Source organism: Mesoplodon bidens (genome assembly GCF_964165515.1).
Source record: "Mesoplodon bidens genome assembly, chromosome: 10".
In the NCBI taxonomy this organism is placed as follows: domain Eukaryota; kingdom Metazoa; phylum Chordata; class Mammalia; order Artiodactyla; family Ziphiidae; genus Mesoplodon; species Mesoplodon bidens.
The window spans coordinates 8252746-8267989 of NC_138172.1; the positions used below are offsets into that span (position 1 = coordinate 8252746).

The 15244-nt window shown below is 47.7% G+C and overlaps 1 protein-coding gene across 2 annotated transcripts in view; it reads left to right on the forward strand.

The window, feature by feature from the left end:
• The window catches only part of SRGAP3 (SLIT-ROBO Rho GTPase activating protein 3), a 282947-nt gene that overhangs the window by 215255 nt on the left and 52448 nt on the right, over window positions 1–15244 (forward strand). For both annotated transcript variants that reach the window (XM_081245040.1, XM_081245041.1), the window contains 3 exons: window positions 584–781; window positions 4966–5050; window positions 14736–14763. In XM_081245040.1, the coding sequence (XP_081101166.1) occupies window positions 584–781; window positions 4966–5050; window positions 14736–14763 (311 nt within the window). The remainder of the gene's footprint in view (window positions 1–583; window positions 782–4965; window positions 5051–14735; window positions 14764–15244) is intronic.

The window sequence follows — 15244 nt, forward strand, 5'->3', positions numbered from 1 at the left end:
GTCCCGCTTGGTCCCGGGAGAGGAATCGGAGTCCTGGAGGACCGAGCACACTGCGTGTGTCTTAGGTCTATCTTCCTCAAGGCTGTTTTTTCTCAGTCAGGCTTGTGTGTGTGGACTCAGTGGCCGACAGCGGAGGAGTTCACTCACTGAGGACAGCGCTGCCCTTATCCAGACCGTGTCCCCTCCCTTCTCTGGGTGAAGGAAACGGGGAGCGTTTCTAGCATTGCTCCTCCTCAGGGACCTGTGTCCCAGGAGGAGCTGGTTTGGGGTTTTATAACCATAAAGAAACACAAACCTCAAAACCCAAGTTCCTTGTTGGTCACAACAGTCTCCGATGTTGTCTCCAGCAGAAGCAGTCCCATGACATGACTTTAGATTAGGCCACCTGGCTTCTTCCCCCAGCCAGCTGCTGGCCTTACTTTCCACATTACTGTAAAGGAAATGAGCATCTTTGTCCTGCCTGCCTCCTGATGCTTTATGTGGAAGAAATCAAGGAACGGTTGGGAAAGGACTTTGAGGTGTCAAAGGCATTCTGAGGCTGAAGGATTTTTGTCAACCTGAAGGATTTTTTGTGTTTCCCCAGGTTAGAAAAACCCTGGACGCCACCATGCAGACCTTGCAGGACATGCTGACTGTGGAGGACTTCGACGTCTCCGACGCCTTCCAACACAGCCGGTCCACGGAGTCTGTGAAGTCAGCCGCCTCCGAGACCTACATGAGCAAGGTCAACATCGCCAAGAGGAGAGCCAACCAGCAGGAGACAGAAATGTTTTATTTTACAGTAAGTGGCGTCCTGGCCCAGGACCCTCTGTCTGCCACCCCACCAGCAGTGATTTTGGGGAGCGGCCCAAACTACTGGGAGCCAGAGGAACCATGTGGGTCAGTTAGGCCTACAGGTCTTCCAGCGTGCTTTTCAGGTTAAATTGCCTGGCGTGGCTTTGTGAAATGCAGGAAGTGAGCTACCAGTGGGTAGCACCGGCCTTGATCTTGGATTGACGGTTATTGTGATTTTCCTGTTCTAGAAAAAATACAGAGAGAGTTGTGTTCAGTAGGGTGAGAGGAAAAAGGGCTAATAGAGCCAGGTGCACGCCCCAAGTAACAACCCCCAAGCTTAGTGTATGGTTGTCATGTCAAGTTGTGTCAAATTTGGGCGTGGACTCTGCAAACAACACCCTGAGTGATCTTTGCAAATTGCTGGTGAGTTGCCAGCCCTTCATGTAGAATCGCAGATTACTTACATTTCACTTGGCCAAGGAGGAACAGGGATGAGAGCCATCGGGGCTTTACTGCAACATGTATTTAGTGAACATGGAATGAGGTTAGAAGGGACCTTACATCTTCCATCTGATGTTTGATCCTGTTCAGCCTTATCCCTGCCCAAAAGTCATTTGGATTCTGCTTGAACAACCCCAGATTAAAAAGCTCCCTCCTTCCCCAAACAACCCTTTTGTTTGGCTTGTGGCTGGCTACAGATATTATGATGTTTTCCCGTATCTCTGTTATCTTCAAAAATCTTCCTCACTAGGATTTCTGGTCATCGATCTTAATTCTGTTCTCTGGGGCAACGCAGAGAGAGGCTAATTCTACTTGACAGTCTGGCAAGGTTGCAGGGAGCTGGGTTTTTATTTCTCCAGGCTAAACATATCTACTTCTTTCAATCCAGCCTCTTAGGCTTTTGTTTTGAGTGCCCTCAGCGTCCTAGCGACACTCTCCGGAACATGTTCCACTTGTCAGTGCTTCTTCTAAAGTGAGATTCCCAGCAGCGGAGTGACCAGCCCAGAGCAGGGCGAGACTTTCACCTCCCTCCACATTAGGGGCTATGCTTCTCTTTCCGTAATGTCCTAAGATCATATTCTTTTCTTTTTTTTTTTTAAGCTAGTATCAGTTAAATCCCTGTTCCCACCGTACTACCATTAAACGAGGCCACCCTCCTCCTGTGGGATGTGTAGGTGATGTCCTGGGTGGGTCTGATGTTTATCACCGCTTAGATTTCCTCTTGAGGGGTTCAGCTCATGGTTCCAGACTGTCACAATCCTGATCCGGCTTCTCATCACAATCACATATGCTGTCTCTTCAGACCTTGTGTCTGCAGATTCAGTAAAGCAAGGCTTCTGTACCTTAAAGTTTGTCAATAAAAAAAACTAATTGGTACTTCAGGGCCCAGGCCAAAGACAGAGTGATTCAAAACATGCCACTAGGCTAATATTGATCCATTAATCAGCACTTGTAGATTGTGGTCACTTAACCAGTCATAAACCCACCCAGTTCTAACATCCACCTCCATTTCATGCTAGGCCTCATCAAATCCCTGTCAAAAACCAACGGTTGACGCCTACTGCATTTCCTTCATCAACATTCTTTGACTCTGTTGCTTTCAAGAAAGAACTGATTCACTCATGTATTCATTCAAGTATTTATTTAGCACATACTATGTGAATACTATGTGAATCAGCCCATACCAGTTGCGGGGGCTCACCACTTCCACGAGGGGCCTACTGTGTTGGTAGAGAATTTATGGGTTACAAAGATAAGTGAGGAGTGTGGATGAGTATTGTCACTTAGGCAGCAGAAGCAAAGAAGGGGGTTCAGCCTGCTTGAAATTAAAAGGCAGCATCCATGATGGGGGTCATGGATGTTATATTTTGATCTGAATATTCAAGTTATCAACCTGGTTGGCTAGTACACCTCATGATGTGATGTTGTGACATGATTTAGGTATTTTGAGGACATAACAGTCCTTTTAAAGCAAACATTAATACGATTCAATGGCATTCTTTTCTTCATGGGTCACACGTGAAGCCTGGGTGAAGCTTGGAAGAAGTAGCCAGGATCCCCAAGCCCTAGAGCCCCAGTGTGTAATTTGCACTAACCAGGTATAATTTGCACTAACCCACCAAAGCATGAGTTACAAGTTTGGGATTGCAGCTTCACCTGGCTTGGGACAGTGAGGCAGGATGGAGAGAATACCTACTTATACCGCAGCTCTGCTTTTTATGGTGAATTCTTAAACACAGGGCGATAAAATCAGAGGGCTATATTACTGGAAGCATCCAGAGAGAGCCTCTAGGTGAGTAGTTATCAAACCGAAGTGTGCTTTTGAATCATGTAGGAAGCTTGTTGAAAATGTAGGTTCCCAGACTACCACCCTCCCTGAGGTGGCACCCTGGAAACGTGAGCACTTCTGGGTCTCTGTGGTGTCCTCCTGGGGTTAGACTCACAGTCTTCCAGAGCAGGAATATGCAAGTGGACACTCTCCCCAGCTGGGTAGGAGGCCACTGGTCCCCGCACCACACTTGGAGAAGCACCATGAGTCTACTCATTTTACCTTGAGGAGGGCATGAGGCCCAGAAATGTTCAGAAATCCGGCCAAGATCGCACACTGAGTGACCGCAGCTCTGAGCTCTTTCTCCTTCTGGGTAGAATGGGAATGGTGCTGCTTCCACCATTTGTCATCTGAGACTGCAGTTGAGGACCAAATGTACATGTTTGAAAACCATCTACAGATACAAGGGGGAGTGACTGTTAGCAACCACGGGACAAGGCCCTAGGAGCTAAGAAGGACCACGGCCAAGGAGACAGGACGCCACAAGCCCCAGAAACCCAGCAGGGTGGGGCCAGGGTGCGGTGACCTCAGTCTTATCCGGGCACATGTCAGCCTCCTCCCCGTGGGCCTTTCCCCACACCTGTCTTCAGCGGGAAGATGGTGACGTTCCAGCTGTCCTGAGCTGCCGAGGCGCACTTCTTTGCTCCCCTGCGCCCTTTCTGAGTCTTCTGGCTGGGGAATCGTATGGATTGTTTCGTGAGAAACTAGCTGGCAGATTTGGGGCACTCACATCTGTCCCTGTGCCTTCATTCTCAGGGCCTTTGTAATTGCGTCCCCCTCTGCTTAGACCCTTCCCTCCCATGTGCACCCACATGGCTCCCTTCCTCACCTCCTTCAGGCCGGGGCTGAAATGGCAACTTTGCAGTGAGGTCTGTCCTCTCTCCCAGTTCCTCATTCCTGCCTTGTTTCCATCCCTAGCGTTCACCACCATTGACCAATTGTGTATTTTACTTACGTGTTTGTTAGTTTATTGTCTCTCTCTCGTACTCTGCTGTGTCAGCCCCACCAGGTCAGAGATTTCAGCTGAATTTCTCAGTACCTACTATATGCCTGGCACAGCTGTAGGCGCTGAGGATGCAGAAAGGGACCTGCATGGACGGTGCCTACAGTGGCTCATGGTCCAGCAGAGAAGGCTCCAGGCCTGTGACTGGGCGACGTGGGGTGGGCAGGGCTGAGGGAAGCTGGTAGTTGTGTAGAGGCATGGCTGAGGCCAGGCTGAACTGGGGGCAGGTAGATGTGTTTCTGTTCCGGGTGCCCCATTCCTGGCACTGTTTCCAAGTGCGTTGTGCTTGGCCAGGCCCCAGAACTAGAGGCAGCCTGGGGTCCTAGGGCAAATCATTTCTTGTGCCAGCCTCACCTTTCTCATCTGTAAAAAGAAGAAAATCATATCCCCAAATGCAGTTCAGGTTATTTTAATAGGAACGTCTCCAGGGGCCTGCAATGCCCTTCCTCCTTCAGAGTGCGGCCAGATAAAAGAAGACATGTTCTGAGGCTCCCCTCTGACAGATCAGATAACATTCTCTTGTCTCAGCTGCATGCTCTTGGCCCAGAAGCACGGAGGAACTTTGATGGCTAAAGAAGCCCACTGCCCGGGCTCCTGCAGTCCTCACCTGACAGAAGCACCTTTCACTGCGCCCATCCCCCGAGCTTTCTCTGTGTTCCCAAACTGACCTGAAATGCCTCATAGGACTGGACAGCCCCACTTGGCAGAGCTGGGGATCTGATGGAGCCGACGCAGAAACTCCTTTCCCGGTGCCTGGGGCCTTGAGGGTGGCCTCCCGCCCTGGAGGTCCATTATGGAAGCAGGAATGGCAGGACTTGGCCCTGCGATCTGTAATGTCCTTGTGCCTTGTGTCTTACAGAAATTTAAAGAATATGTGAACGGCAGTAACCTCATCACTAAGCTACAGGCCAAGCATGACTTACTCAAGCAGACTCTGGGCGAAGGTGAGTCGGGTGGCAGAGGCTGGCAAGGGGGGCTGTCTTCCCCGCTGGGTTGTGTTGTGGCCCCTTGAGCTGTTTCACATGGAGATCCCGGGCCCTTGGTGGAATGAGGCCTGGTCCCAGAGCCACCTACCGGGATGAGCAGTCTGGGAAAATAGCTCTGGTACAGATGCTGAGGGGGTCCAGTCTGGCTGCAGAAACTATGGGGCAAACACAAGTCTTAGTTTGGGTTGTGGAGGAGGGTTCCAGATAAAGTGATGCGGGTCCCCAATAGGTAGGGGGTAGAATTCAGGGAACAGGCATCTGCACTGTTGCTTTTTAGCAGATTCTGTTGGCCAGGAGTACTGCTGGAGTGCCTGGCCAGGACTGTAGGTCCAAGAAGAAAAATGCATATGTGTAAAGCAGAGTTTGGTCCTTGGGAGACCTGGGGACTAGACTTAAAGCTCCCCAAAGGCTTCCAACGATGGGTGGGATAAAATCCCAACTGCTCCCATGGCACACGAGGCCCAAGGTCACTTGACCTCCACCTGCCTCCCTGACCTCATCTACCCATCCTCCACTTCCCTACTGTACTCCAGTGGCACTGAGCTCCTTTCTGCACATCAAAGCTCATCTAAGAAACGAAATTGAGTTATTTGTAGTGAGGTGGATGGACCTAGAGTCTGTCATACAGAGTGAAGTAAGTCAGAAAGAGAAAAAAAATGCCGTATGCTAACGCATATATATGGAATCTAAAAAAAAAAAAAAAGTGGTCATGAAGAACCTAGGGACAAGACAGGAATAAAGACGCAGACCTACTAGAGAATGGACTTGAGGACACGGGGAGGGGGAAGGGTAAGCTGGGACAAAGTGAGAGAGTGGCATGGACATATATACACTACCAAATGTAAAATAGATAACTAGTGGGAAGCAGCCGCATAGCACAGGGAGATCTGCTCGGTGCTTTGTGACCACCTAGAGGGGTGGGATACGGAGGATGGGAAGGAGGGAGATGCAAGAGGGAGGAGATATGGGGATACTTGTATATGTATAGCTGATTCACTTTGTTATAAAGCAGAAACTAACACACCACTGTAAAGCAATTATACTCCAATAAAGAAAGATGTTAAAAAAAAAAAAAAGCTCATCCAACTTATTCCTGCCTCAGGGCCTTTGCATCTGCTGTTCCCACTGCCTGGAATGCCCTTACCCCATGTCTCTGTGTGGATGGCTCCCTATCCTTCAGCTGTCAGCACAGATGTCACTTCCTCCTGAGACCCTCCTGCCACCCAACCTCAAGGAATCACCACCTCTGTCCCAACACTCTTTCTGTTTGATTTTCCTCATCTCACTCATCACCATGTGAAATCCTCCTATATACTATTTGTTCACCTGCTTATTGTCGTTGGTCACACCCCCACCCCCAAGAGCATCATATCTTCAACCAGAGTAGGGACGTCCTTGCTTATTTTGTCCACCACTTTATCTAGTGTCTAGAACAGTGCCTGGCTCATATCAGGCACTCAGTAGCCACTGAATGAACGTTGAATGGAAAGGTCACCAGAACGTGAACTAGAAACCATCCAAGGTCAAGGATGTGTCAACTGAAAACAAAAATGCACACGCTAAGAGCTGAGAGTTATATTTTATTCAGTGGACAAAACTGAGGACTTAAGCCCAGGACACAGCATCTCAGATAACTCTGAGACACTGTTCCAAAGAGGCGAGGTGGGGAGCCAGGATATGTAGGAGTTTTTGCAACAAAGACCAGGTAGTCAGAACATCTAAAGATTGCTGTTAGTAAAAGAAAACCAGACATCTCACGTTAAGGAATTTGGCACTTTTCTATATATGGGAAGATGCAAGAGTCTGGGCTCAGTGCAGTCATTCCTTTGATATGCACCTCAACTCTCTGGAGCCAGTATCCTGTCTTTTCTCATCCTGAGTTTCCTCAGGGTGCACCGTTTGTTGTGGGGGGCAGGTGGCGGGTGGCTGCAGTATCTGATGATTCACTGGTAGGCATTATGTTTTATTTATTTATTTATTTATTTATTTAGGCTACGTCGGGTCTTAGTTGTGGCACGCAGGATCTTTGTTGCGGCACGTGGGATCTTTCATTGCAGCACGCGGGCTCTTTGTTGCGGCACGCGGGCTTCTCTCTAGTTGTGGCACGTGGGCTCTGGAGCACGCACGGGCTCAGTAGTTGCAGCGCTCTGGCCTAGTTGCCCTGTGGCATGTGGGATCTTAGTTCCCCAACCAGGGGCTGAATCTGTCCCCTGCATTGGAAAGTGGATTCTCGACCACTGGACCACCAGGGAAGTCCCTGGGCATTATGTTTCCATCCCAAGTTCCCTCAGGGCTCTCTGTTGGGAGTGGCTGTAGTGGCTGATGCCTGCAACATCCCTTGTTTACTGATATGGCAGGCGGCATTTTTAGTTCACAGATGGTTTACAGCAAGTCCTGGTGGCCATGGAGCCGGGTATGAGGCTCAGCTTTGAGGGGAGGAGCTGACCTGGGGCTTCAGAAGCTGCTGGGCAACCTCAGAGATAGTCTTGTGTCCTGTGTAGAGAGGGCTGTTGGCTGAAGGATGTGCTCCCCTGAAAGGAAAGAAAACATGGGGTCGGGGAAACAGGGGGACAGTACAAGAGAGATGAAGGAAATTTCTAAGATGATGATGCCCGTAGACCCCGAGATGACAGCTTGAAGCAGCCTAGAGAGCTCCCAGGAGTGTCCTGGGGAAGGAGTGTGACAGGACAAGAGTTGTGCTGGGCTGTGGGGCTGGTGGTCACTGCCGGTGGAAGTTCGCTGTCTGCAACACGTCCTTGCCTTCCCTGGCTCGCTCTCTTCTCCCTGTGGGTGCACATTCTAGTGACTGTATCCTGGCCACACAAGTCCCTAATTCCTGTCCACTCAGCAGCTATCAAGGGGGCTGCCAGGTTCTGCAGGCGCTTGGCATTTGTGAGCCCCATGCTTTAGAAGAACTGGTGAAAAATGAAACCATTTCCCAACCCCAAGGCACTTACATTCTAGCTGGGAGACAACACGTGAATCCATAAAGAATTAAATAGCGATAACACTATCACACAGAAATACTGACTGAATTGCCAGGCGAACAGTACAGACTCTGAGGGTTGTGAGTCCAGAGAGGGAGGTTTTGCTGTGGGCCCAGGAGAGCTGGAAAGGCTTCAAGGAAGATGAATAACTAGGGCTTGAAGGAATAGCCAGGACTTTAAAACTAATACCAATGGAATTTTTCAATCAATTTTGTTGACATATACCATAAAATGCACCCATTTTATGTGTAGAAATCCGTTTTGACAAACACACACATCCACCTGTCACCACCACCCGGAAGTTTGCTTGTGCCTCTTTGTAGTCAGCTGCCCCCACACTCCACCTCAAGGCACCACTGATCTGATTTCTATTGCCATAGACTAGTTTTGTGTGTTCTAGCTGGTGAGAGCTGGGGAGCTCTTGGAGGTGATGGAAATGTTCTGTATCCTGCTTTGGGTGGTGGTTAGACATGGGTGTTTAGGTTTGTCAAAACTCATTGATGGAGAGGAAGAGTAGGGGAGATGGAGTTGCAATGAGCTTTTTCTTCATTTCCCCTGTCCCGCCCCTCTACCTCCTGCCCACCCTGACATTTCAGTATTGGACCAGGCGAGTGGGGCCATGGAGGAGTGTGGGTAACACGGAGGAACAAGAACAGCAAGACTAGAGGGAAAGGGGAGAGACAGAAAGTCCTAGAGAGGAGCTTGGGTGTGTGTGTGACGGGGGCAGCTTCCACAGCTCGCAGAATCAGTTTTTATGGTCATGGGATTGGGGGCTGCTGCTCATGAGTCGTAGCAAAAGGTGGGTCCATGTGAGTTGCTGGCTACTTGTACTTTCGAAATCAGATACCGTGGATTTAGAAAACAAGATGTTCTTTTAAAAAATAAGATCCCAGATGAGGAAGTGCTTCTCTCCAGCTCCTCCGTGAGTGCTCTCACATGCAACCTTTTATTCCTGCCCTTGCCTGAATGGCCTTAATGAAATAATAATAACAATTAGTTTTGGTTGGCGTAACTCCTGACCCATTTGGTCTTCCAAGTTTATTTAGCCTTCAGCTGCGCCTTGCTTTGAGATGTGATTTATGAGTCCTTCTTCTGACTTTTGAGCTGAAGAGCAACAAAAAACTGAAAATGCAGCTTCAGAAGTATAATGGAGGCTAAGAAAGAGCCATCTAGAAGAATTTCTATAGTCCTGTTTTCTCATAAGCCAGCAGTGAGGAAAGCCCACTGTGCTTCTTTTGATAACTGGGATGGGTCTTGTTAGACTGGTCAATTCTGGGGAACTTTTTTTTTTTTTTTACATCTTTATTGGAGTATAATTGCTTGTGTTAGTTGTGTTAGTTTCTACTGTATAACAAAGTGAATCAGCTATATGCATACGTATAGCCCCATATCCCCTCCCTCTCGTATCTCCCTCCCAACCTCCTTATCTCACCCCTCTAGGTGGTCACAGAGCGCCGAGCTGATCTCCCTGTGCCATGCGGCTGCTTCCCACTAGCTAGCTATTTTACATTTGGTAGTGTATATATATATCCATGCCACCCTCTCACTTCGTCCCAGCTCACCCTTCCCCCTCCCAGTATCCTTAAGTCCATTCTCTACGTCTGTGTCTTTATTCCTGTTCTGCCCCTAGGTTCATCGGAACCATCTTTTTTTTACATTCCATATATGTGTGTCGGCATATGGTATTTGTTTCTCTCTTTCTGACTTGCTTCACTCTGTATGACAGGCTCTAGGTCCATCCACCTCACTACAAATAACTCAATTTCATTTCTTTTTATGGCTGAGTAATATTCCATTGTATATATGTGCCACATCTTCTTTATCCATTCATCTGTCGATGGACTCTTAGGTTACTTCCATGTCCTGGCTACTGTAAATAGAGCTGCAATGAACATTGTGGTACATGACTCTTTTTGAATTATGGTTTTCTCAGGATATATGCCCAGTAGGGGGATTGCTGGGTCATATGGTAGTTCTATTTTTAGTTTTTTAAGGAACCTCCATACTGTTCTCCATAGCTTTTTAAATTTTAATAAACTTTTTGTTTTAGAATAGTTTTATATTTATAGAAAAGTTGCAAAGATAAAATAGTACAGTTTCCATATACTCCACATCCAATTTCCCCTATTATTAACATCTTCATTTTACACGAATATGGTATATTTGTCACAATTAACAAATATTGATACATTATTATTAACTGAAGTTAGTAAATTACTGAATTACTGAAAAAACTGAAGCTGAAACCAAATCTTCAGTCATTTTTGTGTCTCCCCTGCACAATAAAGCTATATGTGGATTCTAAGGGCATTAGGGGAAAGGGGAGAATTTGCGCTGACTTAGTTCGATAAAGATCTTGCCCGTTGGGCAAAGTTGGGGCATGAAAAAATTGAGCAGGCCAAAGAAAGCTCAGAATCTTCTAATTCACTCTTCTGAGCATCTTCAGATGATTCCCCTCTACCTGGACATGTTAACTCTTCCATTCAGTAGAAAGCTCTTCTAAGAGTGGGGCTAGGGTAGGGTGACACCTGCCTCAATGGCCTTTTTAGGTCATCTGAGAGCTATTTTATATTGGGGGGATAATCTGGTCATTTTGAAAACAGGTGAGAAATATGGGGCCAAGTGGAATATTTTTACTAAAAAGATACAAAGCTTTTTTTAAAAATGAAATGAAATATCATGTCTAGCGCCTCAGTTTCTCTCAAGTACTCTTTTGACAGCACGCCTCAAAGAAACCACAAGTTGGAGGAAACTAGGTCTTTTGGGTCACCCTCACTTAGAAGCGAATTTCTGAACATGGCACACAAGTCAAAATGCTTCTAGGTGCCCTGCAAATTGTCATTCCTTGTTACAAATGTCACTGCCACATCTTGGGAACAAGAACGCATGCCCTTATGTGCCCTTGGCTGTTGCTATGTCATTTTATTGGCCAGAGGATTCTTAGTTTATCATCTCTGAGTCTTAGATTTCTGACCTCTTTATTGCCCTGGGTAGTCAGTAAGCTCCAGGGTTTACACTTAAGATATGGGCGGGTTTTCAGTTTACTCTATAGCCCCTCTAGGGTGCATGGTGCATTGTCTATAAAAGGGGTGAGACATAACCTTTTCAGGCCAAGATTTAATAGCCCATTACAGAGCAAAATGTCCACCGGGACCAGACAGTTCTGACCTTCTAGAAAATGACTGAGCCACCAACTATAAAGTATATTTTTAAAACCCCAAGAGGTCTCAGGTGGTAAAGGGCAGAACATTTTTGGTTTCTGTTATTTGTTAGAAGTTGAAACACCATATTCCAAAAGATGTTTCTGGTAAAGAGGTTCTTGAGATCTGGAATGTGAGTCAAAGCTGAAGGAGAATAAATTCGATTCGTTGCCAGAGGAAGGTCTGTCTTGAGTGTGTTCTGACACATTCCACTCCAGGACCCAGATCCTTTGATTCCTACCTACCCCTTTCTCCCCGCCCCCCGGCCATCCATTCGTCTGTCCATCCATCCATGGGGACACAGTATATACAAGACGAACAAGGTTCCTGCCCTCGTGGGGAAGAGAGACCTCAAACAGGAAACAAACCATTAAGTAAAGAATTATAACTGAGTGTCCTCGAATAGAAAATTGGGGCTGAGATAGAGAATAGTTGTGTATGGGGTTGGGGAGCACTGGGGCACCTGCTTTAGGCTGGGTGATCAGAGAGGCCTCCGAGGGGAGGTGATGTTTAAGCTGAGACTGAAGGATGGGAAGGCGTCAGCCACGTGAGAAACTGGGGAGAGAGTGTTGGGGTAGAGGGAACAGCCTGTGTGAAGGCAGGAAGGGATGTGGTGAGGTAGGACTAAAAGAAGGGCCCTGTGCCTGGACCACAGTGAGTATGTAGGGGAGTGGGCAATTCTGGAACCAAGAGGAGGTAGAGCAGGAACCTCTTCCTAGGTCCCCTTTGTCAGTCAGAGTTGCACAGCTGACTACAGCCCTAAGGGAAATGATGTGCTTTATAGTCAACCCAGGCCACTGGCTGACGCTTTCATGAGTGGGCTGCCGTCAGCTTCAACTCCGGGTCTTAGATCTACGTGAAAATTTAACTCAAGTTGATGTCTGGTAGGAATTTGCCCCAGACCCCAGGCACACAATCAAATTAAGCAGAGCAAATTTTCCTGTTTTACCTAACTTTTCTCCTTTCCTGCTTTGGCTTCTGTTCAGCCAGTTGCAGTCACTCTTTTTTTTTTTTTTGCGGTACGCGGGCCTCTCACTGCTGTGGCCTCTCCCGTTGCGGAGCACAGGCTCCGGACGCGCAGGCTCAGCGGCCATGGCTCACGGGCCCAGCCGCTCTGCGGCATGTGGGATCTTCCTGGACCGGGGCACGAACCCGTGTCCCCTGCATCGGCAGGCGGACTCTCAACCACTGCGCCACCAGAGAAGCCCCATGCAGTCACTCTTGTAACTGCTTGTGGCTTTGGTCAGGAATTAAGGAATTGTGTGCTGATTCGCTCCAAGTTTTATTCTCAGACTTCTCTAACTCTCTTCCTCCCCTCATTTTTCAACCCATTCAGCTTTGTTTTCTGAAACAGTAGAGAAATATAAATGCTCAGTTCTTTTTTTTTTAATAAAGTCCCTTCCTATGAATGCTAGATGGGTCTGGAGCTGTTCTGTCCAATATGGTGGCCACAAGCCACATGCGGCTGTTGAACACTTGAATGGTGGCTAGTCTGAATTGAGATGTGTAAAACGAGCACCAGATTTTAAAGAGTTAGTAATATATATATCTTATTAATTTTTATATTGATACATATTGAAATAATATTTTTGATAGATTAAATACAATGTATCATTAAAATTAATCTTTCATGTTTCTCTTTACTGTTTATATGTGGCTACTAGAAATTGTGGCTTGCATTGTATTTCCATGGGACAGCACTGGCTTAGAGGTTCTCTACTGCACCATAAAAATAATGAAGTACTGAATCATGCTGTGGATGAACCTCAAAAGCATTATGCTCAGTGAAAGGAGCCAAATGCAAAAGACCACATATTGTATGATTCTATTTTTATGAAATACCCAGAATAAGCAAATCTGTAGAGGCAGAGAGTGGATGAGTGGTTGCCATAGGCTGGAGATGGGAAGAGGGAGTGACTATAAATCGGCACAAGGGATCTTTTCAATGTGATGGAAATGTTCTAAAATTGAGTTGTGGTGATGGCTGCACAACTTTGAATATTTACTAAAAATCCTGAATTATACATTTTAAATGTGTGAATTTTATGATATGTAAATTATACCTCAATAATTAAAAAAGAGGGCAGTGGATACGAGACTGGAATTCCAGGGAAATGTAAGATCTGGAGATAAAGTTAGGAAGTCTCAGCAAGCATTTGGGATCACTTAGAGAGGGTGGAGGAGACCCAGTTTGCATCCTGGAGCCATTCCAATATTTAGAGGTTAGAGTTTGGACAGATGAGGAGACAACAAGAGAAACTGAGGAACAGCCTGTAGGGCAGGAAGGACACCTGGAAAGTGTACAGAGTCATGAAAATCAAGAGGAAAAAGCTTTATAAGAAGAAGGGAGTGATTAACTGAGGTAGGCAGTGCTGAGTGCTGAGCAGTCAGGTAAGAGCAGAGGAGACATTGGGTTCAGCCGCACAGAGCAGTCTCTGTGGAGCGGTGAGGACAAAAGCCAGCTGCAGTAAGGCAAGAGGAGGAAGCGACAGGGACCCCAAACAGAGCTCCTTCAGGAAGTTTTGCTGGAAAGGAGAGCTGAGAAATGGAGATTGAGTTAGAGGAGAAATGGGGTCAAGGGGAGGCTTAAAAGGCAGGTTGGATGTATCCAGTGTACGTGTTGATACGCTGATGGAAATGATCCAGAAGAGAGGAGACTGGCGGTGCTAGAGAGAGGGGAGACACTTGCAGAAGCAAAGCCCCTGAAAAGGGCTGAGGGCATGGGACCTGCAGCACGGGGTGTGGGTTTTAGCAGAAGCAGGATGCTTCCTCCAGAGCACCGGGAAAGGAGGTAGCGGGGGAGTGGACAGGCGCAGGTAGGTGGGTAGGTCTCATGGTGGTACCCAGAGACCCTGTCTTATTGATTTTGTTTTCCAGTGAAGGAAGAGAGAAGGTCTTCAGCTGAGGATGAAGGCAGGAGGGCTGGGTGTGGGCGCTTGGCGGGGTTGAGTAACAACAGAAGGTGTCTTATGGCTGATACCCTTCAGTGCCAGGCATGACAAGTGCTCAGTAAACCTTTGTGGACATAAAGCAGTGTGTGAGCTCTCGAGCTGGGGTATGCATAGAAGAGAGTACCGGGAGTGCTTGTCAAAATGCAGATTCCTGGGTCCTTATCCAGGAAAGAGCCAAAAAATCTGCATTTTTGACAAGAGTTCCAGAAGATTCTGATGCCACTGGTCAGCAGGTTGTAGTTTGAGAATCGCTGAAAAAAAAAATGTGTAGGAACAATAGCAAATGAAAAATATGTGAACATGGCCCTACAAACAGGAGGCACTGAGGATTTAATAAGACTCAGTTCTTCGCAACAGAACATACCTCAGGCATAAGATTTCCCAGGTCACAAGGGGTTAGTTGTTTCTTGCTTTTAGAAAAAGATGAATGTTCTCCGCTCAAAAATAAACCACCAAAAATGAAAACAAAACCAACAATTAAATCAATGTACACTTTTCTTTCCAGGGGAGAGAGCAGAATGCGGTACAACCAGGTAAGAGCGGTGCATCTTGTTTCCTTCACCTGCTGCCTGAGTGGGCAGTGGGAGGAGGTGGGGGGAGCAGGACAGGCGGGGAGGTGGCGAGACAGTGCTGGAGCTCAGGGCAGCGGAGGAGTCTTAGAGGGGACGGCGCCTCGCCAGTGTCCCCACGGGGGTGTGGCTGTGCTGAGAGGGAAGGCAAAGGTCTTTTGGCTGCTCTGCTGGTTCCAGCATTAGACTGGTGACGGGGAGGGAGCCTTTCAGAGCTGCTGTGGGAAGTGGGTGTCGTCCCTCGTTGCTATCCATCTGGTGGGAGGACGGGAAGGTAATATATATTGCAGAGTGGCCGAGGGCAACCAGGAGAAGCCAGAGGCTGTGGGGTAGCTGCCCACCTGTCTCCCCATCCGTTCTATGGCTGCTGAGCAAACCGCCGAGGCGTGGGGCCCAGCCCGGGGTCCCAGTTTGCCAAGGCTCCGGGTTTGGCTGGAACCGCACA